General features: G+C 39.6%; 1 protein-coding gene across 3 annotated transcripts in view; it reads right to left on the bottom strand.

Moving 5' to 3' along the window:
* The window catches only part of LOC119659507 (A disintegrin and metalloproteinase with thrombospondin motifs 9), a 246,084-nt gene that overhangs the window by 118,497 nt on the left and 100,241 nt on the right, over positions 1 to 27,346 (bottom strand). For all 3 annotated transcript variants that reach the window (XM_038067634.1, XM_038067636.1, XM_038067635.1), the window contains exon 6: positions 17,601 to 17,787. In XM_038067634.1, coding sequence (XP_037923562.1) covers positions 17,601 to 17,787 — 187 coding nt within the window. The remainder of the gene's footprint in view (positions 1 to 17,600; positions 17,788 to 27,346) is intronic.

Below are 27,346 nucleotides of genomic sequence, written 5' to 3'. Positions count from 1 at the left end.
TCGTAGTCTATTAAGGAGTATCTGGCTAGTGTCGAGGTCGCATCTCCAAGCCCTCTTGGTCTTATATTAGCTACATCTGCAATCTCGCCTAGCCTTCTCCTACTTTCATCAAGTCTGCTGACTCGCTGTAGTTATGGTGTGAATTACTTTTCATCCGTATGTTAGTCCTCTTTTCCTTCTTTCTCCCTCCTTAGACTTAGTGCAGTCTGCCTTGCATCTTCTGCAGTATCTCTGCTTATCCCTTCCTTAGTCAAGTGCCTAGGTAGCCTTGATGCCAATGTTTATCCCAGCCCTGACAACTACCCTCGTTCTTTGACTGCTCCCATGTGGAGTCGCAAAATCTCCCATCGGGCGTGTCTTTTCATGTAAATAAAGGACAGTTGGCGAATGCATGCATGTCAAGACGTTCGTGTAGCAAAACGCCCACCCGAGAATGAACAATGCAAATAGGAAGGACACCTTAAATACTCGTAGAATTGAACATGAAATAAGAGAGGTGTAGGGCTGTGGAAAATAAGTACTGGTGGTTTTTGAGAGCGAGATCCTTCACTATACAGTGATCACCGTGCCTCAGTATTAGGAATCTTAGCTACTGCACTGTCAGTTGTACTTTACTCAGTGGGAAGTGTATATCGGGGGGAAATCGAAAAGAGGAGACTTTAACGTCCATTCATTCGGGCGAAGTAAAGTGCAGTGAAGGTCGTAGAGTGTAATGGCCATTCACAAGAATATAATGGCCTTAATAAAAGGCAACAGGTTGTTCTTCGGCAAGGACCAAGATGAAAGGGAAAGAGAAAACAAAGAAATATATGAGGAAGATAACGATGTGAAGGGTAATTGGAGCGACATCCTTTAAACGTTTACGAACTCATCAATTTAGGCGAAAATGGAACTAGCATCAGACGATCAAAGAAAGGAGACCATATGCTGTAGGTCAAGAAATTCAACGATGTAACCGCGGACAAATTTTCAAACCGAATTGAAAAGTCCTTAAGATAGGAGGCAGACATAAGAGTAGACTAGTAGACAGGAGATGAGCCTAGACATGGATGAAGTGTCCACGAAAAAACGAAATTCGTGAGACGAAGACCCGAGAAAAAGAGTCTAATTTTATCGGATTTCAGTAATCACCGGTGAAAACGGTACGAAAACTCTGCAGCGGGGCAAAAACTGCTGTCATTGGTCTACCAGTGGATGCAGCATTCATAACGTTGGCAATAGGGAAAGTACAAATAGGCTATGCTAGGTGCCCACTTAGGGAGTAAGTGGCACTGAAATGATACTGTAGGAGAATTAGTTTGAGGCATATAGCGAAGAAGATATGGGCGTAAGGATTGCGGAACTAACAAAAATCATACGAAAGAAGTAGGGTATGAACTATTGGAACATTGTTATAGGCAGCATTAGATGCCCTGAATACAGAAGAGTCTTCAACGGAAATCGCTAAGGAAGTTGATACAAATCAACTGTGAGTCGCCGCAGAACATACTCTCTCGAGAGACTTTGCTGCGGTTATAATTAGTAAGTACTATCGGAATTTCGATTTAGACAAAGACAAAAACCAAACAGCCGTGGGCCCGGGCTTTCAGCAAGTAGTGAAACACCTGGAACCAAATTTCAGGGCAAAATTGAAAGCACATCTGTCTATCTGCCACATGCACTTTCCTCTCGTTTTGCTAAAAGTCAAACAATTAATTTTCCTTCCTTTAACAAAGTTTTCGAAGGGATATTCGGACCCTATTCATAAAAGCTGTGATCATACATTCGCTGAGAATTGCCGTCCTGTTTCCCTGCTCTCATTCTGTTAGAAAGTGCTTTAGAGATATGTCAATGACTAGTTCCGGCCACCTTATGGGAAACCCTACTGGGATTCTTCAACTTGGTGATAAATTTTCTGAAATCTCTGTAAGGAGGGTATGTCATCAGCATAGATTTCTCTAGAGTCTTTAACTCTTTTGATCACGTGATGCTTTTGTCGAAAGCAGCATCTCCCTGTCATTCATTAAATGACTCGTTTCCTACCGACATATTCGTTCCTGCGTTAATTTTGATGGTTGCATATTCCGCTTCTTTTTCCCTTCCTATGGTGTACAGCAAAGTCCCATTCTGGGTCCTCTAGACTCTAGTAGGATCTTTAGTTTGAAGCCTAGGTTAAGCTTTCTGGGGATGAAATGCGCAAACTAAATTAACCTATGATCAAAAAAGCGCCACTCGGACGATTGTTGACTCCCATGCCAAAGGCGGGTTATTCGCTTCAAAAATCATATTCTTTGGATGATGTTTTTGCACGAAATTCAGGTCTTTTAGGACAAGCAAGGTTGGGACAGGTGTCACACGCAAAATTTATACCACAATGTGACAATGTCCTTACCTATGTACGCGATATCGAATGGTACAGTTTATCTCTATATTCTCTTATGCCCATGAAGATCTAGTGATCCAGACAGCTTACGGGCAATAGATAGCATCATCATCCCAATCGAGGACTGCCTTAGCTTTGACATTCTCGCTAATTCTTAAAAATATGCTGACGTTTAACAGAAGAACCTCGCGCAAATCATTTCGACTGGAGGAATGCATCTCTGTTTCAGTTCACGCCCCTCCACTTTATTATAAAGAACTCATCAGCAGGTATGCACGTTGCATATTGGAACTGAATTTTAAAGACAGGTTTGATCATCATCCTGTGTAAGTACAAATTGTTAATCCTTCCGACTAATATAACTTCGCATCTTTCGGCTCCTTACTTTCCATTCACAGCTGGGCTCAATTTTCCATGAAAATACTCACACGCTCTTTCTTCATATTTTTACCCAGCACTTCACGAATTGGATTACTTTTACGCGTCGGCTGACTATATATGATCGAGAAATTGAGGTCCTTGGTAATTCATTTCAATCAAAGGTTTTTTTTTAATTCCAGATTCCCGAAAGTATAGTTGACATTTTCCGGTATTGTGACCTAAATATTCCTTCCATGAATTATCAAAATTACCACCTACCTACTATGCTAGGAGGAAGTCATATATGTGATGTGAACTTAAGACGCTTTAAACCTTAAACAAAATTAGCTTCGTCCACTTTAGCCCTGAAGTAGGTGGCTCTCACCTTAAATATAATGCTGTAGGTATGTCTGAATTCGTATAAGGCAACAAACGAAACTTGGGAACCGCTCTTTGGTCATGTTACTCTCAGGGCTAAGATGAAGTAGCGCCTGAAGAGTGACTCCTGTTCTTGACGAAACTGTCAGTTATCTTTTTTAAACACTCTCTATCTATCTATCTACTTTTCAGAAGATGTTGTAGATCCTAATTTGACCCATTGCAGTAACCAATTAATCTAATACATTTGTGAGTGAGTTGGCCTAGCCGCACTGGAATGTCATATTGAATGCAAATGTGTCAAAGCCAATCGCCTTGAATGCTGCCAGATGAGTAATCTTCAAGAAACACACCAGGATAACGTACTCCCTAAATTTTTCTTGCTTTTCCGTGATTTTTTCACGAAAGAGTGCGGCTTGAAATAGTCCCAGTTAGTTCGGAAAATGTCAGAAGAATATGCTCTTCCGCCCCTAACCATGCTGTCTGTGTATGAAAGCATTACATAAAGAGGAGCGGCTACTTTTGCGTTCCTCTGCGAAGTATAATCATGGTATTCCTGGCTCTCCTATGAAAACTACTGCGACCTACAGGTCAGTTTTCGAGGGGTATGTAGCATATGTTAGAAGGCGAAATTGGAAGTGGATAAGTTACAAGCTGAGAAGAGGCAATAATTCTATTCTTAGAAGTTTAATGCAGTGGGATCGACTAGCTGGAGGCAACAATGAATTGGAGGCATTGTTGAGACGTCATGTTCTACATTGAAATCCATATAAATTATATAATTACCAAGTGCATCCTGTTCAGCTTATAGATCTGCTTTTGAAATTTGTTTATGACGATTCATAAGGAGCATTTCTTGGCTTCATCACTGTAGTCTATGAACCTCGTCTTAATATGTGTCTGCTTAGTTAGGCATTAATTTACCACAATAATCTTCGCTTGCTCGGCCAGCCTTAGAGAATGATGAGGCTCAGGGTTAAAGCGCGTAGGGGAGATGTACATTACTGTGATCCCACTCTAAAGGAAAGTACTGGGTTATGCTAAGTGCACGCTTAATATTCATACCATAACACGATGCGAGGACTAGCTAACATTTTTGTCGTTTAATGGTGTTAGCATTTTGTTGAAAGGAAGCTTAATTCCTCTCCGAGTTCCAAGGGCTCTCTATCACTATTTGGGGTGTCAATTACAGCCAGCACGAAATTACCACAGGTGGGATAAAGGCAGACAACCAGTCCGAAAGGAAGCTTTGCAAAATCTGCTCCTAGGCGGCTAGGCCGGCTGTCATGCTACCAGGTCAAACCTCTGGTCAGGTGCTGACTGATATACTTAGGTCGTTTTATTTGTAACAGAAGTATGTCTGCTCCAAAGAGGTTTACGCCATTAAGCGAAAATGTTATTGGTTGAATCAGAGCTTCCAGTGCGTCATTCCTTCTAGTCACAGGGAATAGCCATGAAGTTGCTATTAGGGTGAAGCTGTTGATTCTATCATCGAATTAAAAAAGCAGGAGTGTTCAGCTATGCTATCTGTCCGCAATGTCAGGAAGAATCATCAAAAGATGTTCTTGTATCACAAATCCTGACAAGTGGTACAGACAGGGAAATCTCTGAATAATTACATCAGGTAATGGTATTGATCAGCCTAGTGCGGTCTGACTGCCTTGAAACATGTCATTATTGGTTCTTAAAGGCAGGTCTGCTAATGCAAAAAGAATTCTGTCAAGCATCACACTTCTTTCATGTGTTTGAAGGAGACTTTTGGCATCAGACCTTATCTGACAAAAAGGAAGTGTCTCCTTATTGCTGATCTGTCCAGAGTCGCCTTTTGGTTCTCGTTGAAACTGCAGTTCTCCCAAAAGAATTTTGGCACATTTTGCATAAATGAGGGGCTTTGTGCGTCTCAGTGGATGCTGACTCACGACTCTTTCAATCATATAAAGAACCAGCTTCTCCTGGCTAATTTATAATTGCCTTTCCTGGCTGAATTATAAGCAAAAGAAAACAGGGTCAATATTTTCATATATAAATTTCCCATGCCCAACTGTGGGTTAAACTCAAGTCAAATTCCTGATTCGGCCGTATAGAGTCACTACTGCTTCTGAATCATTCCTCTTTTGACTTTTATGGCATCGATCACCTTCCTATTTAGGAAAACTGCTGGGGTCTACATTCTACCTGTCAATGACACCAAACTGTTCCTCTGAAGACAATATTTGCTACCAACTTCATCGAAGGCATTCCAGTCACCAAAGCCAAACCTGACTCACTCCATATTTTCGCATTCCTCTTAAATAACATAACATTTACCTGTTTCACAAAACCTCCCTTCATTACGGATAACAAACTGGCTATTTCCTTCTTTTCTGCCTCCCAGAAACTCCCATTCATCCATATTACCATAAGAAAGATCCCAAAGATTTGTATGCATATTCCTCAAGTCCATCGTGAAATTCAACACTGCCGAAAGAGTCACGTGCAACGAATGATTTATTGTCTTCGTTGTTGCAATTCTTAACAATCTTCACGACATATTGAATTTCTTTTCTTGAATGTTACATTGGCCTTCCGACTAGAGGATTCGTTAGTGGAATTAAGTTGGTCAAACGCCAAAGGGGCCACACTACATAGTACCGTATTACACGTACGCCGATCGGGGCTGAAAAAGATTGGCATCAATGTGGACAACCTTTATCGTAATTTTTCAATCGATCGGTGCGTCATGCCTCCGGCCGAAAAGATATGTTTTAAAAGGTCCTAAGATAAAAGGCAACAGCACCCAGGAGTAGTTTGCCATATAGATCAAGAGGAATGACTCAAGATTAAAGGGTAGCATACATTGGTTGTGGTGGTCAGATACTGGATTTTCATAGGCAAGATTTCCGAACAAGAACTTGCAGGAGGTAAGCGAACCTAAATTTGGCGCGAATTGCTGATCCTACCGAGCAAAAGACCAATAAAATTGGATCCTTCAGGATCACATTTTTGAAAATCAGCCACACCACGCTTGGGTTGACACTTGCTTCCTTACCTCCGATCTTTTGAAGTGCATTCCTTCTATACATCGCCCCCTCACCATATTTTCTGGTCAAGCGATAGTCTCTACCTTGCATCCAAAAAACGTGACTCCACTTATTTTTTGCATCGTCTCCATCTTTTTTGCGGAAGTTTTTCCTTCAGTCAAAATATGCTAATTATCGAGTGTGCTATGTTACTTCGATTCTTCATTGACTTCGCTTTAAGATACATCTCCGTGACAAACGTTTGTCGTTTTAACAAAAATAAGTAACAAAATCAGAAATTGAAAGACGCCATGGAGTCAACCCGATCATGGTGAAGCGAAGGAGAGAGTCTGGAGCGTGTAACTTTTGGTACGATGCGCGAATGTTATTAACCTCAATTCCTTATCTAACATGTGCCCCGGCTTAAGATGACGAAGTTTGGTCTTGGAGTGTTGCGATGATGGTTGTATGCATTGTGTTGATCTTTTCAACGGAGACTACTCGTACTCTGGTACATTCTATTGTCTTATTTTGACGGTGAATTATCATGTTGCATGGGACGAGAGATATAGGAAACTATGGTTGCCAGGGAGTGGCGTGACATCTGTTTGACGACAGATACAGCACGGCGGCAGTAGACAAGATTTGTTCAGGTTCAATAGATTCAAGCAAATAGAAAAAACTTGTGTATAGGTAATCCAGGGGATAGAGTGAAAGATTTGAGATAGGGACTAGTGTAGATGCAGAAGAATTAACACTTACTGTCACTGCAGGCGGTGTTGATTAATTGAATTTGGCCATAGAGGGAGAGTTGATTGAAATGAGAACATTTCCTGTTGAACTACTTGTGGAGTTGTGCAAAGCTATGGGGAATGACTATTCAGTTAAAGCCGAAGTCCCAAAACATTCAAACTACTACTCGGGGAAATGCTCGGTGACATGGGACGAAGGTTAAGCACAGATTTCCCTATCACAAAATGAAATGCACTACCTAACCCACATTGGGCGCCGAATCGACGAAACATGTCTACTTTACAATGTTAGCAAGAGGCTCATAACGAATTAATATTTGGGCTATAGCTTACTGCTTTGGGCCAAAGTAGAATTCAGCGATAACGACATTTTGAAGAATGTGGAAGTTAGGGATTTGAATGGTTGCTGCATCAGTGAAAAGATATTCTCCGCAATGGGCGCCCAATGAAAAGTGAAGCTTCAAAAATGGAGGAATCAAATAAATATTGCACTAGGTAAACGACCGAACAGCGTTTAAAGCATTATAATAGTTATTTGGACTAGATACTCTCATTCTTTTCAAATAAGATGGTAGGGGTAGGTATAAGTGGCCGCTCCGAGGAGCCCATTTACGCTGTGGTGCGCCGTTTTGATGCCACAAACTTTTGAAACCGTGACTGTTGTTATGATAGCAGGGAGGCAGAGTCTAGCCGGCTCAGATCTTCAGAGCCAGCTCGTAGCATTCACGAAGGAAAGTAGCTCTCCCACCCTGCAGCTAGAGCTCTCCAAAGAATGGTTTACCCAGTGTCCGTAAATAGTCTTGGAAATTCGCAAGGACAATTAGTCAACTAAATCATGAAATGAAATCGTGGGAAAAGTCAATCTACTGTGGACAAACGGAACTAGAGTTACACCAGGAGATGCCTAGGTTCAGTGGGAACATACCACGATAATTTAATGGATTTTCTGTCGACACATTTAATATTTTTTGCCTTTCGCCCAAAGCTTATTGTTTACTATAGTGATGTCGGTTTTACCCCCCTTCTAGGGTGTTTAGTTTGGGACGGTTTAAATGCAAAATTATGGGTTGTTACGCTTTTCTTCATCAGGATGCGTTACGACGGAACTAATTCTGCACGTTGTGCGTTTATAAAGCAGAATCCACATATGTGTACTAGTTCTATACAGAACCCCCGAATAGGAATAACATTAATTGACGTGAGCGTCGCTTTTGACCAGCTTTGTGTCTCACTTTAAATTTCTATTGAGGACCACTTTATTGTAGGATATGGAAAATGAAGGACCTGCTGTTTAAAGGGAAATAGAAGATGGAAATCTACAGGAAATCAAACAGGCTATGGCTAATACATCGGACCACGCTCATCAGCATGAGATTGCCTGTTTGAACTTCATGATCCATCGAATGTTAACACTCCCCTTATCCTCCGACGATTGTCAAATTTACTCCTGATCAACTGCCCAAAGGGAGACCAGCATTGAAGTTGAACAAAGTTTACTTTCAGTGGTAGCGAAAGTGGTGGTACACGGTTTGAATATCGTTTTCTGTGGCATAAATAGCCAAATTAAAAGCACCAGGAACCCAATCCCTGGAGAATTAACTTCCTAAAAAAATCCATAATCCAGGGTGGAGGAACCGATGCGTCCACCAGATGAATTGCAGTGACTTTTTACTGTGTTTAACCTTCTTCACTTTTGGAAATGAATATCGGACAGTCGTATGAAAAAATTAGGGGCAATCACTTAAATTCTATTAATTGGACTCCCAGAGACACGAAGGCAGTTCCTCGCACACTTGTGAGTCGCTCAACAATATCAGAGTCGTTCTTCGCCCTTGGGCGAACCAATTTCCTAAGAGGTTCCTGATCAAAGGAGCAATTCAAACACTCCATCTGTAAAACGCTCCATGAACCAAGTAGTCAGGAAAAACTTAGTAACTGGGAATGTTCATCTAATTCAGGATAAGGCTTTGTCCGCATTCCTCTTTGCATTTACAGAATCTGCTAAGATTCTCCCAGAAACTAGGTCAAAGATCCCAAAATTAAAATTTACTTCGCCAATTAACCACGTCATTGCTGCCATTGACAGCCTTTTGGGTGATCGTTTGACTAGCGAGATTACTGTGACTGAGGTTCTTTGCTTGATCTACGTTGCTGCTGCGTCGGTTGTTCGTTTCTACAATCAGTATCTTGGAGCGAATCACAAAGCTATACCCAAAAAACATTGCCGCAAAACGATTCAAAACCACTCATAGGATACTGGCAAATAATTCTCATCCAGTGATTACCGATTGAATGTTTCGTAGTTGGATCGGCTAGCCTCTTGCCAACAAATAATTCACTGACTCTTTGCGACAAGCGGGGAACTTATCCTTTTATAACACGTTTTACGATGAGCCCCTTGGCTTTAATTTCTGCAGTGTCAGGCCAATAAAAAAGGACAATTTCCCTTAAGAATTTCCTCCCAACCCCGAGATTTCCATACCAGCGCTTTTCCTGGGGAGCCGTAACTTCTGGATTAGGTCTTCCGCCATGTGAAAGCTCTGGTTTCCTTGATCTACCAAGCAGCGGGCAGGCATGACCATCCTTTGCCCTGATATTCATTACAGTGGTGAGACCACTGTACTGGAGTAAGTCAAAGGGGACGAATTTTCGGCGTGGTACCTTGGTGATGCCTTCTTCCACATAAACTTTCCGCCGCTGATCCTTGTCGGGATGCAGCACTGTTTCGTATTTCAGCTTAAGGTAATCATCCCGTTTCCCGTATTTATGGGAGGCACAAAGGATGGACAAGCAGTAATTGTAAGTTCGTGGTAATTTTCAGTTCGTACTGTACCTAATTCCCTTCCTTTTGGATCATTCCCCATGCTTTCGAACGTGCACAAAAGCTGGTTGAATCACTTCTAATGATACCGACTGCTAGTAAGATTTATTGTTGCCCCAATCGACTACACCCCGTCGGCTATCCAGGCAAAGTGATCTTCGAAAGCAATTCAGTTTGCAATTCTCTACAAATATAACAGTACAGTTGGCATTGCACGGGCAGCATCCATAAATCTGTAAATATAACATCTTAACCGTCCATCTAATTGGCCATAGTAGCAGCAATAACATAACATAACAACAATAGCCGTCCAAATGAAATATAAAAAAAATTTTAGATTTACCATTACAGCATAGCTCCAGGTTTTTATTAGTTGAATTTATAGGTTGCTAAAAGTTGAGGGCTTAAAAAGTTCTGGAGTTTCATGGGATGTTTTAGTAGCCTTTGGGAGAAGGAACTACCATGAATTGATGTGCCAATCTCTCAAATTCTGTACATTATTGTGGGATACACCTTCTTTTTCTTCAGCCTTTGTCCCGTTCACAAGCGGGGTCGGCTCGTCGTTATCGGTTTCGCCATTTGGCTCTATCGAATGCCTGATCTGGGTGCAATCTCTAGACTTTTAAATTCCCATCCAGCGTATCAAGCCACCATTGTTTCGGCAGGTCTTTTGGTCGTTTACCATCGACTTCGATGTTCAAACCAATCTTGGCAAGTGAATTCTCGTTAGCACGAATTGCGTAACCATACCATCGAAAACGTCTCTCTCGCAATTTTTCCACACTTGATGCAACCCCATAACGATCGGGGATATCCTCATTTCGGATGTGATCAAAACGTGCCACGCCACTAGTCCAACGCAATATCTTCATCTCCATTACCACAAGACGCCGTTCATTGTCTTTTATAGTCGGCCAACACTCAGAACCATATAGGACGACATTGCGGTGAATTTTAGATTTGAGACGTTATGAAATTATGCCCTACGGGGGGAAGGCAACCACAAAATACATTTTCGCTTGATACTCTGCTTAACCCCAGCTGAAACGAAATGTTGTCCCTCCCCTACTTTGACACATCTGCCTGTTTCTTATTGAGCAAGAGATGTTTGTATCTTTAAAGAAATCAAACATTTAAAGTTGCAGATAAATACGGAGGTGACTAAATGGTATAGACGATTCGCTGTATATTTAGTTGAGAGTGGTGTGTAAGGAATATGTATCTTGATTTCTATTTAATTCATGAGGTTTAGTCTGACAACTTAATAGTAGGTAGGCGCATTGCTCTCAGTGATTCTCGCTAGAGATCTTTAAGAAAGATACCAACTGTCATTTAACTTTAATCCACTAATTGCTCACATAATTGTTTCTTTTGATTTAAAATTCAAATTCCTTTTTAAAACGATTAATCCATTAATCAGTAACATATGACTTGTTACTAACATGCTTAACATTGTTTTTCTAATGGCTGAGTCTAGAATTTTCCTTTCCATGAATGTACCTTATGTAAAAGCGATCTTTTAGATTTCTTCTAATTTGTTTACTATATTGCACAAACCAGTATGAGATAACGGAAACAGAAATTCATATATTGTAATAATTGAATAGAATAGATAGCTAAACAACAGGCATGTAGTTTCTATTTTAAAATGTAGTCAGAATATTGATTATGATGAAATATGTAGTTTCTCGCGAGACTTTTGCTCAGCGAAACATGAGCCATTAAGGAATTAACTTATTAAGCATAAAATTGACACTTGACCCTTGGTATTTACATATATTGTAGTATCAACATAGAAACAAATTCCAAGATATTTTCCCCATGTTGTCTAAACATTCTTTTTCACTTGATGTCACAAGTCCCCTAGGGCTTCAAACTTTTTCGTAGACCGAAAATACAACAACAACAATAAAATTAAATTGACTGGGTAATTTCGGAAGGGGGGATCTATTTTCATCTCATTCGCAGATTTCATCCCTTCTCCTTGATCAGATAACTATTCCAGAAAGATAGATATCAAATAAGATAATTTTCTTCTGTAACGAACATATATAATGTTTAGATGATTCTCTATTTCAAGAAAATTTTTCTGACCTAGACTAATATCTTGCTTCCTGATGGGCACAGCCAAATCAATTTTCCCTGCCCTAAATAAAAAGAAATACTTTCGCTTCTATAATACAAACGTTATTCAATTGAAAAACTCGTTTGCCTCTCTATAAACATCCAAAACATTTATGCAACCAAGAATTTCCTGGCACCCCCGGAGAAGTATCTCAGATCTCTTTTCTATTGTAGAATATAAAAAGTGAGACTTAAACAATTTACCCGGTTGCAATTACCTCACAATCAAACTCTAATATCTGCTCCCTACTGAGCAATCGGAAATCCACCAAAAGAGAAAACCATTTGAAAATCTGAAATTCAACTCACGTAATCTGAAATTTCAAGTTCAATATCTTTCTTTGAAGAAAATAAAATGGAGCACAGAATCACACAAATTCAGAAAAGAAATATTAAATAGGTTGGAATGCTCAAGGCCGACTAGATTAATTTTTCTTAAGGAAGCAGAAAAGTATTCAACAGAAAATAAATAAGAAAAGTGTGGAAAGTGTTTTAAAAATTGGTTTAGAAAAAAGATAAATGTGCAATATCAATAAAATCAATGATTAATGAACAATTGGTGGATGAAATGGATTAGAATTGCTGATGGAGTCATGGGAACTTCTTTCCTGGTGGAATTTTAGGTGCTTCAAAAAATAAACTGAATATGAAGACGGTGGTTGATGTTTAAGGTTTAAAGAGATAAACGATTCCTCATAATAATAGATTATTAGAAGATTTCGGAAGAAATAATCAAATTGCAGATTACTGAAATACAATTAATACTAAGTTTACAAGTGCGCTCGTAAATAATCTGGAATATAGAATACTAGATTATTAAGCTGCTTTTAAGTATGTTCATAAATATTTCAGAATCTGGTGATTATCTTAAATTTGCTCATAGATACTTCAGTTTTATGTGGCTCCCAAGTAGGTTTTGCCCGGCTAAGTAATTACTCCCCCATTAAGCTGCGGTTCGAAAGTATGTACATTCAAAGTATTCTATGCTTTATATAGGAACCAACTAAAAGGGGTAGCAATTTTTGAATTAGCAGCCAGAGAACATCGCCTTGGGTATGGATGGATCTCGCAGGCACAACTATCAAAAACTATTTGAAGTAATTAAGACTTGTCTTTTCTTTTGGCTAGTAATAATTATTAACCTTGCAACTACCGATATTTCGGGAACCACTTGTTTCCTTCATCAGTGCTAGAATTTATTTCAAATAATTTAATCGCTAGAAACACCAAGAGATTACGCTTAGATAAACATCGAAAACTGTTTTAGATTTGTTTCTGGAATTAGTGGACGCTCGTTGACAGCGATGTCGAGGAGACCGAGCGAAAATTCCATCGGTATAAGCTTGACATTTTGGACCTAAGTGAAGTGGTTTAGTGGGACTGCAGACCAGAGACTGTGCTTTTATAGTCTGGAAAGTCTTGTGATAGCGCATGCGAATTCAATGTCAGATTGTTGCCTATGGTTACCGTAAGGTGCACTCTTCTGATTTAGGAATCGGTTTTTGATCATATCTATCACAATTGTATATTGCTCTGCACAAACGGATATTTTCGATAGAGTAGAAAAGGATCCTTTAGATAAGCAGCTGCTCGCATTTAAAGGAAGGCTTTCTAGGGAATTGCCATTGTTGATCTGATTGGTAAAGTGGATTCTGACAACATTATGTGAAGGGGGGCACGGGAGAAGAAGCGGAAAGGAAACCCCAACCCAACCCCTCAATCCCATCCTGAAAACGAACCATTTCTGCAGTTCGGTTGTCGTCCAGCAAGCGACCGAAACTTTGAGCTTGTTGATGAGCCCGTTGTGTCTCAATCTCTGGCGCAGTTGAAATTGTTGGCGATATCCCAAAGGTAATCACGGATCCTGAAAAACGACGGAAATGTAGAGGTGAATCAATGGTTGTAAAGAGATGTTCACCGTGAGTGCAGTGCACTTGTTCTGTTCATTATTGTTCACGTCAATGGCCAACATAATCGTTTCTCAAGTGACTACACTGATGACATCTGCTAGCATTCACATCATGTCATGGACCTCAACAAATGGTTCTAGATTTGGAGGAGGAGGCAAACGAAATTAGACTGAAGAAACAGAAACGAAAAAATAACACGGAGTTTCTCAGGCTAGCCGTCAATGCGCTGTTTCCATTTATATTATGAGGCAGAACGTTGAGCAATTCGTACAGTTTCTATATCTAGGAAGCGTTGCCTCGGCTGATGGCGGTACCAGGAACTATCGTTCGACAATTTAAAGGCTAAATCCGCTATTTAGTCCAACACCAACATCAAGTTGAGACAGCTTCGCGTCAATATTCTCTCTAGAGTACCACTGTTTCTTCAAATTTCCACTCATTTCTGGTTTGGGTCATCAGAATACGCTGATTTGAGACTATATCCACTGAAGAACTTCGTCGGTGTGCGGACTAGATACCAATGGAGGTGTTGATGAGAAGATGGTAGTAGGCATGGTAAGTGACAGTAAATTGACGAAAGAAGATAACTGCAGTGCGAATTATGCGGACCCACTATGGCAGTATGGCGGACCGACACGTAGGTCGCCCTAGAGCTATATGGCGCATACCAGAGATGAAGGAAGTCGAAATTCCCGGAAAGTCATTGGGCTGCTGAAGGTTAGTGATGAATAGCGATTGTGCAAATTTGTAGTTGAGACGCTATTCCTCATATAAGGGTTTATGGCAATAATATTGATGGCAAGAGAGATTCTCTCACATGGGAAACGCGCCTCGGGTTTTAATGTCAATAACTTGAAAGACTATTTTTTTGGGAAAGAAACTGAGGTTTGCCTTACCAAAAGACGCTTATGAACAGGGCAAAAGCTGAAGAATGGAAGACCACAGAATATGATTAAATGATACCTTCCGAAAAGTTAATGCTTCAAGGAGCAAGGTGAACTTCTCTCTAGTTGCTTCTAGTTAGCTCTGAATTATTTGAACAGGAAACGTGGGATGACACCAGTGATACCATTCAACTGACTCTTACGTCTTCTGGTTCCCCACAATTTATGGCCTCTTTGGTATCTGCATTCGTTTTCCTTTTTTCATCGAAATTTCTGACGAACGAACTGCATTTTTGTTTGCGAACCATACTAGAATAACCTGGAAGAATATTGCGTCATTGTCCTCATTTCTTAAACTTGATCAATAGTGGATCCGATAGATACAAACGAACTTCCAGTGTACCGTGAAAGAGCAAAAGGATTATTGGAAGCAGTTGTACCTTCCCGGAAATATATCGGCTCGACTTTTGTTTAGGATTCATGTTTTCCATTTGTTATTTTCAACCCAATTTCCCTTTCTCCTAGAGTTTATTTAGTATAAATAATGGAGCCGGAACTCTCTGAGAACAAGCAATCATTCATACCCTGTGAGTGAGGTGCATTCCAAAGGATCACCATTTACACGTACACCAATTGATAAGACCCCAAATTCTTCAACTCTCCATCCACTTGAGCATGGTCCCTGACTTTGAGACTGATTCTACAGGGAGCAGCTTCTTTCATGTTTTGGAAAGGCTCCAAGGCCGAAAAGCTCCAATTCTAATAATAACTTTGGGAAGGACTTCCATTTTCGTAATACGATTTCTTACCATTCAATACAAAAGGCGATCACCTTTATCCAAGAGTGTCCATTATAAATTTTAGGATCTTTTATATTCTTCTCTGAGTTCATATGTCATTTTATTCACCCGTTTGGCATATGGATTCTGCACGAACCCAGTTCTAGTGAAATTTGATGGAAGTATAGAAACTGTCACTGTGTGATAGCTGAGATGTTTGAGGGTCAACCTCTTCTTGTATTGTATGTAGTTCAAAAAGCCTTAATAATTTTAGCTGTGTGAGGACGGACGTTGCTGTTCAACAAACACATTCTCTCTGTCAGTATTTCCCTCCATCAATTTTGGCTTACTCCCTTCAGTTTTTTATGAGTCTCACAGCATTTGTCCGCATTAACCGTCTTCCGCTGAGGTGGAAACTCGATTTTCGCTGAGGCTTTAATTTCTTTTGCAGACGAAGGACTGGTATGCCGCCACTGTGATGAATGTCTTGTTGTCTCAGGAATGTAATACGCCTAGATTAGGCCTCCAGAATACCTGGCTCTGGGTTCACTTTCTGCCAACAGTTACATTGTTTCTTAAGATCGATCCACACGCATCAACAAATTATCAGGGATTATTTCGCGGATAGAAAGCTATGGTACTGATCTAGGACTAGTTGAATTTTTAATAACCAGGAGGGGAGCTTCGAGGATCGAAACTGTTCTCATTACTCCGCGGCAAAATGTACGACCATTCGCGCCAAGCCAGACTTATTCGGTATGCCAAAATCATCGTGGATTTAGTAGTGTAGTACGTCTTGCAGACGTGGATTGAGCATGTAAGACACCGTCCAGGTTGATCAAGGAATGGTCGAAACTGATGGAACAAGACTGTTACTATGCTAGTCAGGAGCCTTGAGTTGAAGCAAGTTTTAAGGCTTCGTGCAAAAGAGCATGTGTTAGAATCCAAGTATTACATGAAATATCTCAGTATTATCCCAGACCACCGGTGAAACTTTGAGGACTTTTCCACTTAAGCAAACTGGAGACAGTTGCAAAATCCCTAGTTGCCATGATACCTAACATCAGAAAACAAACCCATCGGTTCTACTATACACACATTGCCCTTAAAATTGACACTTACAAGTGGTAGCTACCGGTAGCATGCCAATTTGAACAAGCAAAAAATTGTTACAAGGGAAAGCGAAGGCACGAAGAGAAATCGGAGTATGAAAAAATCTACCCTTGGATTCTGCGCAGGCATAGAGATGTCCATTACCAGTTAAAGCAGTTTACGATCGAGCCATGGTGGATACCAACGTTATTTCTATTGTCTTGGATATGCTCTGAATGTCTTCGTGTGTCTGGAGTGGGAAGGTACAGAAGTTGGAACGATCCTGGAATTCAGTAAGTGGGACCATAAGCTGTATTTGGGAAGAGCGTCAATGAATAGAGAGCTTACGGAGAAGTGACAGACAGGAAGCAATTCCACCTTATGAGTGAGCCGATAGGGCTGTACTCCCTTCACGATGGAGGTTTTGCTTGAGTCATTATCCTTTTTGCTTGGTTGAGATAAGACAACTTTAAGTATAAGGTAAAGTCTTTCGACACAAATTACAACGGGGAAACCATATAAACCGAACGGAGTATTCAAAACCCAAGGCGTTTTTACTGAAAGACCGGAACAATTGGTGTTAACAAATTTTGACGGTAAATTTCCGGGAGTCAATTCTGTAATGATATGATTGTCAAGTAAAATATGGAGCTTAGAGTTGAAAACAATTGCCTGTACTAGCTGAAAGCAGGGTTAATATTCAGCATTATCTCTATTTTGACAGAAAGGATGTTATAGTTGGAAAAGATACAAGGATACGAATCTTTGATTATTAGCGAAAGATCAGCCTATTACTTTTGCGATAGACAACTAACATTGCATAAATGGGAAGGGGATATCAAGGTATGACTGTATCTTTCCGAAATATCAAGGACCTTCAGAGATAATGGTAGCGGTCAGTAACATTTTTCATTGTTGCAACGTAGTCTTCTGTGTCTTATTCTTTTTATCTCTCTTTGTTATATAAGTGAACCCAAAAACCACTCCAATCAGAGACGTTTAGGCTTTAGTCTCTTTCTAATGATAATAGTGCAATGCGAAAGCTTCATCACACAAAACGATAGTGAAACTGTTCATGAACCTGATTCTAACCACTGATGACAAAACTTTAAAACCCATTTATTGAAAATCAGACTTACCTTTCATATGCTCCTCAATTGGGCAACCACTTCCAGATAGTTTATTATTAACACCATCTGCGGTGCCAGCAACCTTACTCTTTTTTGGCTCCCGTCGGATCTTGTGCAAGATATCTGAATCTTCGTTGGTGTAATTCTCAACGGGTTCAATGAAAAATGATCCATCTGTCGTCCGTATGTGGCCACTCTATAAAAGAAAAGCATAAAGATACCAGAAAAAGATATTTAATTGTTTGCTATTCGGTTCATAATTGAAAGTTATTAAAGTTGTCCTGAATAGAAATGTAATAAAGTAATAAAGATGAGAGAATTCATTATGTATGTCATGTAGACACTTTATATTCAATATAAGGCTCATATCTATGTTTCCCGTGTCTAGACAAAACTATGATTCATTTAGTAAGATTAATCAGCTTTGCGTTCAATTCCTTCATTAAATAATCCACAATTCAATTGAAATTGTTGAATGGTATAGCTGTGAAATGTTACACTACGATTTTATTGCAACATTGACAAATAATTTATTAATTTGACGCCTTGAAAATTAAAAAAAGAAAATCTTTTGGCAGACGCCCGGAAACATGTTATTAGGGAAACTAATTTATAACTATCATTCGAGGAACATTTACTAATTGGGTTCAATATGTTTAGCACCGGGTGCCAATGCGGGACTTTGGGGCGTTGAAGATCAAGATTATTTGGCATTAATTCAAGTTAATTCCCTACGTCACACATTTTACGACTATTGGCTCATAGTCTAATATGTTTAATTTCAGACTAAAAAAATGTGTGAAAAAAAAATGTATCTATAACATCAAACATAAGAAATATCTGAAGATATCAATTAAATCCGGAAGAGTAATGGATTACAGGCGTTATTATTGGTTTCAAGGGATCGGGATACTTCCTAGTGCATAAAAGACTCTTTCTTTGTTTAATAAAAGTCGAATTTGACCCTCAACTCCCACAACTAATCCTTGAAATTTTAATTGCTTCCAAATGGTAATACTCCTCCCTATCAAATAAATGTCATAACAATTTCAACAACATTTCATGTGACTGAACATAAATTTATAAATAAATATTGGATTTCGAAATAAGATTTTCTCAGAAAAGCGCTTAGCCGCATATCAGACATAAGACTTCCATTCCATTCTGTCGGTCTGAGGAAGTCAAGAATAACAAAAAAGACAGAACCAATTCAAGGCTACCCTACAATTGACGAAATTGTAAAATCAATTAGTTGAAATCCAATAGCTATCATCAAATTTGATGAAGTATGTACCATTGGATCTCAATGGGACCCATTCATTTTCTTGTCTTCTTTTCAACGTCTGATCTTGAGATTCTTCCAATTCACTTGTATCTTTTAGATCTTCTGCAGATACCATTTGGATATTTGTTTTACCATTTGTTTGCTCTAGCTTCAATCTAATTGTTGAAGTTTATTTACATCTATTTTGATTGAAACATGTTCAATTGTGCTGGGAATCTTTTCAACGGCTCCAAGAGGGAATCAATCGCTTGTTTTGTGAATGTAAGAATGGGTATAGATTGTTCCAAGGATTTTTTCTTTCTTGGTTTAATTTATTTTCAAATTTAGATTACTTTGGGTTCTATGATCAGCACTTTAAGAAAGATAAGATACAAACATCCATTACTTTTGTCCTGTCAGCGGAAGCCCTAAATTTACGCGTTATAGTACATAAACCAATCAATTCAATTTTTCATTGGATTAAGAAAGATTGTGTTTTGCTGATGGGTTTTTTTTGCTTAGTAGTTCAAGTACTAAGCCATGGCTAATTTATCTTAGAAACAGTCAACTAAACTTTAGTTGAAATTTCAAGATAGTTAAAGTGATAAAGGTAAACTTTTTCCGAAATAAGGGTTAATTAATGCGACCGTTTTTTACGTGGTCTATAAAAATGGAGTTAAATTCTTTATGCTAACTCAAATTGATCGATTGATATTTTGTTCCTTCAATAATGGCAGCGTAAAAGACAAGGAAATCGAGTGTCAAGGGAACACTAGAAAAGTTGTCTTAAAACTAATAGATGGGTTGACAGTGAAACCCATGGTGTTTTACGTAGGCACCTGTCGTGAGACTTAATCCTACGGTCCTTTTCAGGCGCGGATTGATTTTCTGACCACAATCAGAGCCCCGCTGAGACAAGCAACAGCGGTACCAGTCTATACCAAGTCAAGTGCATGGCTTAGCATTCATACTGGTGGATGCAAGAATTACCTAAATCTCCACCGAACTATGGAGAACGGCACCCGTGTTGATACGCAATACCACGTCGAGGCCCGAAGGTCTCTTCTCGCTTGAGCATAACCACAACCACCATGAAACTTCCACTAGGGGAGCCAACAGCAAATAACCGAGCTGTCCTCACATACAACAGGAGTGTACCCGAAGTATGTGAGTCCAGGGGCTTTCCCGGTTCCCATGCTACCAGTATACCCCTGGTAAGGTTTCGTGACCAATTTGCCACTTCAGATGAGTCCCCGTGCAGACTCGGGCCCTATTTGACCAAGTTCTATAGGTTAAGGTGGGTTTCTAGACCGGTCAACATAGTCAGTGGTAACCTGGAGATCCTAAGACAAGCACTTGGGAGCATTTTCCGGCTACTCTCATCGTCTGGTCATGCGTGCTCTACCCTCGAAACAATAGAAGGTTCAATACGCTTTGCGTTGGAATTAAAGAGATAGCAGAAACTCCCTACAACTCTTATAGACTGACACAAAGCAGTGTGGTTGATCTTCTGACTATGGAGAACGTTGCCGGCAGACTCGTACTGAAGGAGTTGAATTTTTGGCAAGAAAAAACGCCGAAAAGAGGGGCTGATCTTTTCGGTTTGCTTCATCTTTGCATGATATTCACAAGATGGTCGCTAGTTTCCGGATTGTAAGCATAAATCCAAGTCTGATCTCCAGTAATAATCCGTTTCATTACCGGTTGGTAGTCAGAAGACGTCGCTTCATAGATCTTAATGCGTCGATATGTTTCGAAGAAATTGAGTTGCTTTGGCGCTAGTCGAGACTTTACAAATTTCAGGCCCAAAATATCTTTCAAAATGGTATTGGGAGATTCTATCTGTGGTAGAAACAGAAGACAAGGCAGGCCCTGCTTGAGATGGAGCGATGGTGTAAGTCAGGATGCCAGACAGCTTTTAGGGATATCGAATTGGCGGACCTCGGCGCAAAACCGGGTGGGAATTCCTTATTAAGGCAAACCTAGACCGGATACCGGTTGTTGCGCCATTGATGATGATAATGATTGAGAGATTCTAGCGAAATACTAACAACATCAACAAGGTTTCTAGCATCCACTGATAAGCATAATTTCTTCGATTTTTTTGACATGTTCTTCATGGGTAGTGGTTGATGGTTGTCTGGAACGCTCTTTGTTGTACACGACTTTCTTTGAACTGTTTATATCACTTGTAAATATTACTTTGTGACAAAGTATGGTCCCCGAACGTTTTTTTTATCATCGCGAGCGTTTTTGCACACGAAATTTCATTCCGCAGACAGTGCTTTACCCAATGTAATTAGACATTGCAAAAATTGCCGAAAGCACTGTTAACGTCTCTTAAAACAAAAAGTAATGAATGTTTTGACAGGAAGTTTGTCACAGATGCCTGTCACAGCGCTGCCAAACTTACAAAAACAAATTTTGGTTTGCGGCTTACCCGCGCGACCGTGACGCCTACTGGCATAGAAAGAAATAATTTTAAAATTGTATTTTGTCTGAATTTTGGCGTGGCATCCTGCAGTGTATCTAAAATAAGGTAAGATGGCTAGCAGGTCTGTTCTCCAACTTAGAAAAAATGTCTTTTGATGCCTTTTTCCCTAGAGGATCGCAGAGCTGAGCTTTTATAGGAACTTTCGGCATTTCCAAATCGCAAGAGGTTATTTATTTTCGTTAAACTTGCTTACTTTGGGCCACTTTCGTCACCCAGCAAGAATCCAAGACGTTCAAAGTACTATGATAAGTAAGATACGAAGGTCGTTAGCCCACAGCATCGAAGGGGGAGTTTGGGCAAACCTGGTTTTTAATGGCTGCTTGATTTTCTTATAGAAATTGTCAGGTGAGGGTTGACAGCAGAAATCCGATAGAAGCCCTTTTTTATAAACTTAATGTGCTTATTTAAATGCAATATCGGACCTACTTCTCATTGTGGCGTCCATAATGTCAGTACACTCAGACCGAGTGACTATTCTACTTAAGCCTGTAGCAATTAGCTAACTTTTAGAGGGTAGATGACTTTGGTAGGAAAGAAAGGTGTTAAACAAGTTCTAATTTCAGGCAAGTGTGTGCCAGTAATTAACACCACCACAGCTCTCCCCTGATAATTGTTGATTGCAAGGAAAACACGTGTCCTTGATTTGACACCAGCCGTAGGTTTGTAGTTTATTCTTATTGAACTGCTGGTAGTGTACGAAATTAATGAAGTCTTGCCTGAGAACAAATTTCGTCCGGTTTGCAGCTGCAGGTTGCTGACCGGCTTTCAGGATGTCTCTCGATAGAGGTTACTAATAGACACACTGTTTTACCTTGGGACGTGCTTAGCTGAACTTCAGATATTGACGCCACTGGTTGAACCTCTTGGTTACGGTTGTTGGTACTGTTGGTTTTGCCTGGTAGCCTTGGAAACGTCTCTTTTTATATGATCCTAGGTTTTTGGAATACAGGTAAAAGTTTACTTCGGCGCCTGTGTCTATAGACAATGGTATCTTCGTATTTGGGTCGTACATAGAGGGCTGTCCTGAAGGGGATGAAGCGGGGCCATTTGCATTCTCCGAAGACCAATTACACGGTTTTCTGGAGATTTTTGCAGCTGCACTGTGTACGCGACCTGGACCGAGCACATTGGCATTTCCATCTGAATGGTGTGATTGTGGCATCAATTTTCTCGGAGATGGCAAGGAGCTGCGAAAGCTCTTTTGATGGGCTCAAGGGTAAAGTGCTTTGATCGGTCACTATAGAAGGCCGCTGTGAAACGGACGAAACATCATCTGAAACGTGTCATCGATGAAATTTCACTCACCTTTGAGGAGATATTCACCTTATTAGCGCAGATTGAGGCCTGTCTCGAATCTCGACCTTTCCAGTCTGTAACTGACGACCCTACTGATCTTGCTGTGTTAATTTCGGCGCATTTTTTGATCGATGCGGTAATATGCACAATTCCAGGACCTTCGTAGATGCACCCACCGATCCCACACCTCCCTCGTTGGCAATTACAGTACTCAATGCAAGGGCATTTTTGGCGAAGTTGGAGTGCAGAATATCTACAGAACTACAGCTCCGTGCAAAGTGGCGTACGGCAGGCATCAATGTGCAGATCGGTGATTTGTACCTACTACGCACCGAATAATTACCATTTTGCAAGTGGCCCCACGCCTCCGGCAATAAAGTCTTGCCTGGAGAGGACGGTCTTGTGCAAGTGGTGAGATGGCGCACTGCTTCATCAACTTTCCTTCGCGCTATCGTCAAAATTAACGTGCTTCCGACAAAAAAATGACACGTGCTCGGAAATAATAGGACGGATTAGGCTCTTGTCCTAATATTTAGGAAATATGGTTTCATAATTGCAAATCAGCTCATCTTTGCACTTAAATTGATTGCACGGGATGGTTTTGCGCCAAGGTCCACCAATTTCAAAAGCTGCCTGGCGAAGTGGCCTACGCCATCGATCCGTCTTAGGCAGGGTATGCCTCGTCTTCTTTTTCTACTGTAGATATTGACCTTGTAGACTTTTCGGTGCCTAGTAGTGGTCAAAAATGAAAAATCTAGGGTCAAATGGGACGCGCAACTCAAACGTAGTACTGAAGTTATTATAAAATAAAATATAATATTTTTCAAGAATTGGAAGGTGAGGGGGTAACTGAGATATTGTTGCCAACATACACTTGTCAACAATTTTTCATAATCGAGCTCTAAAGTCAATGGACTGGGCCGTTTGCGTAAATCCGGCGCGGAGCACTACCCGGGGTCAACTTAAAAAATAACTAACAAATTTCGCAATTTTTTAAAAGCTTCAAATAAAAGTGCAAGGTCGTGAATAGAATCAATCATTTTCTTAATGATCTTTTCAGCTGACTTAAAAATAGATACATTTTAATGCCACTGTCAGACGGATATATTTGATTTTATTTATCACAGTGATGACAGATGCGTAAAGAGTTTAGGAAAGAAATAACAAATTTATATAGTCTAAGTATCCATGACTATTTTGTTTCGCGCTATTTCGTCACTCGAAACTGTCGTCAAAAAATAAATTATGAATTATTGTCAAATATCTTATGCCAAAATGTAAAAGAATGGATAAGTTCTCTTCTCAAGACCACTGGTAGTCGTACAATTTCAAAAATGTTAATTCAAAATTATCTCATTCAATTGAAAACCATTTCAACGCAACCATCGAAAATCTCTCAATTTGCTTTGTAATATTGATTTAAATTTAGATCTACTTCGTTTTTAATTTCATAATATACTAGGCTTCCTGTTGAGGTATTATGCAATATGTGCTTCAAACCAATTTCAGCATGTCTAGTATCATTAATCCAAAAATAAATCTAGTACAATAAAATTGAATTTAATTTGAAAATGCAGAAATATTTTCAGCTAGGGTTCGTTGGTTTTGAATTATTAATTTAAAATTAAACGATTTGAAAATGATACCGCTTTCTATCTTTGGCCTGAAGTTGAATTAAGGATCTTTTTATTACTCTTTTTGAGCATTTTTATTTTGTTTATTCATTATCACTTGTTTTGCAATGTTTATAAAAATATAACACTTGCAAGCTGCGATTATGCATTTTCCTAGAATTTATTTTTGAGTAAATTGTCTATAATAAATTATTTTCAGTTGCTACTAAAACAATCTCCAATTTTTTTCGGATAATATCTATCTGATCTACTTTCATTTAAAACAAAATAACAAATCAGAAGAATTTCTAGTTCTCAATCAGACTTGTTTATAATTAAATAATTTGGAGTGGATACAATAAAATCAATTTTATAGAAACAATAAACGAAAGAATCTCAATTTATGCTATATATAGATATATAACCATGGAAATTTGTATAAATTATTTAGAAAAACAACAAAAAGTCATATTTTACGATCAGTTTATAATTCATTTGTAATAAAACCATTTTAAATGTATTAGAATGGATTAATAAATGTAACATATTTAATGCTTTGTATATACTATTTAAAATATGGTATAAACATTGTAAGTACTTAATAATGTTAATGTTAATATTATTATAAACAGGTTCAGATACAAATCTTTCATTTGAATCCATAAGGGTTCAAAAGAATATTGTTAGTTTTCAAAAGTTTTTTAATCATCAATGGCTTTCCAATTTTAGAGTGAGGTTGTTGACTTCGTGAGGAAATGTTATTAATTTTCCCCCATGAGGAAATGGTACTAATTTTCTATCCATTGTATGGAGAACCTATAATCTTTTCTGCAGAATATTCAATGTAAACATTCTTGTGACCTAATTTTGCTTCTTTTATTAAAGCAAAAAGAAATTTCCTCATTGCTTAGCCATTATTTTTCAGCCATTCTATTTTTTTTTTTTTCTATTTTCCCTAATTACTTTTGAGTGTATCAGGCCTGAAATGCTGAAAATTTTCGATAATTTTTGTTGTTGTTTAAGATGAGGAAAAGAGATTTTTGATTAATATTTAGATACAATCTGGTTGAAAAGACCTGTCATAAGAGAATCTATTGCATACCATCCGAAATGTTTAATTTTTTTTGTGTTTTGTCTAGTTTTCTTTTGTGCCGTTTGGAATTTCTCAATTTATTCTTTTGTTTTGAGTTTAATTGATTGCTGTTCTGTGTTGAACGATTTATGTGGAGGTCATTGCTACTTGCCTCAAATTTGGAAATAATTCGAGCAGCGTGGGCGAAATACATTAGCTTGATAGGTATAATTAGGGTGTCATGCTTTGTCATGGTTTTTGAATGAAAATGAAGCTATGTATGTGCTTGCAACTCAGACTTTACCTTCTACAAATGGTTTTGGGGTATACACATCAATGAAATTTAGAGAAATTTCACATAGGGTATTTTCTTTTCAAATCAAGTCGAAGTGACGGCACGATGAACGAGTTGGTTCAGCATCAGTAGCACGAACTCATTGCTCCGATTTAGAGTCCCGCCGTGCTCCACCTACTCGACGAGAGCGATCAAATCCAAGTCTGCAAAGGACTCATCTAAGGCGGCTCTTACCACGTAGCTCCGCCGGAGGTTATCTGGTATCATGGGAACCGGAATGGCCTGCTGAAAGAAATTCCTAGGGTGTGTGTTTCCGGCCCGGTTATTTGCGATTGGCTGTCTTGCGTGAGTTTCATGGTTATGACCATATCGCGAGCAACACTCTTTATGGGTTGAACGGGTGGAGTTGCGTCTTACAACTCGAGAGTTTAGCCTCTCTGGACGTTCGTGCTCCGCTGCTTTTGGCTTATTACTTGCACAACAATAAATGCGAATGCAAAAATGATAATACCAAAAATAGAAAAGAAGAGAATAGTCGACAAATGGCTCCTAGTCTTTAGGGATTGAGAACCTATCAATTTTCTTCGATGGGTCAGTCATGGAAAACGGAGCGTCCTCAGAAAATCTGACTACGAGACTGGATCGACCTTCCGGAAAAATTACGACCATATTCCCGTGGAGATATATACCATTTTATTGCCAGCAAAAATATGTCCTGATAGGAATGACGGTATCGCACCTTCAGTTTCAAATAAAACCTTTAGCCTGGTTGGTGGCCGCACAAACCAGAGCGTACATTCTTTCCAGACTACTCGTGGTACCAAACCTGGACTCAAATAAAAAGCAGAAAGAACAGACGATAGAAGAATAGGTGATAATGCCATATCATCGAAGAATGAGCCAATCCAACCAAGAGACAGTAGCCGTCGAGGGCATTACAGTTGATGCCAGCCGTAGCACCAAACGATTGTTGAAGAAATTAGCTGCAAATGCCTGGCAGACGAGTAGAAGGCGAAGCCTATCGCTCTTAAACGTAATCGATTCCAAGACAAAGTCAAGCAAAAAGCGGAGCAGAGTGTGCAAGGGCTCGGACGCTTAGCAACTTCTGCCAACAGCTAAGCAGCGACAGCCAGCCAGATGCACTGACGTGTGGCGTTGGCGGATGGCAATTACGATAGCGGAAACTAGCCCCGGAGCTGTGGATAAATGTTGATGCCACGCTCTCGGAGGTGGCCATCGAGCATCTTCTGGACGACAAAAGGGAATTCAAGGGATTCCCTGCTTCGATTCCTCTCAGGTGGTCCGTAGATTCCAAATTTTAGCATGCAAAGACCAAGATTCCAGGGACTTTTTCGGTTCGTGCGCCGCTAAGATCAGCGATATCTGAGATGGCATAAAGCTCAAAGTCTTACCTCTACAACTAGAAGACATCGATGTCGCACTAATTCTGGAGCCCTGGATTTTACGCGACCGAACGGTTAAATGATTCCAAAGCAAATGTATAATTTGTTTCAGCACAAGCGACGCTGATCGGGACAGACCTAGAGTATGTATCCTCGCGAGGAGGAGTCTACATGCTTTTCTATGTCCGGACCTGAGTTTCAGTGATCTAGTTGTGGTCAAATTATAGCAGCTGAAGGCGAAAGACGTGTATATTTCCTCGCCTCAAGAAGCTAACCATTAAATCTTCAACGTCTGCTATAGGCTATGCAAAAACTGTC

The sequence above is a fragment of the Hermetia illucens genome, chromosome 6 (assembly GCF_905115235.1).
Source record: "Hermetia illucens chromosome 6, iHerIll2.2.curated.20191125, whole genome shotgun sequence".
Classification (NCBI taxonomy): Eukaryota; Metazoa; Arthropoda; class Insecta; order Diptera; family Stratiomyidae; genus Hermetia; species Hermetia illucens.
This window is presented reverse-complemented; position numbering and strand designations above follow the sequence as displayed.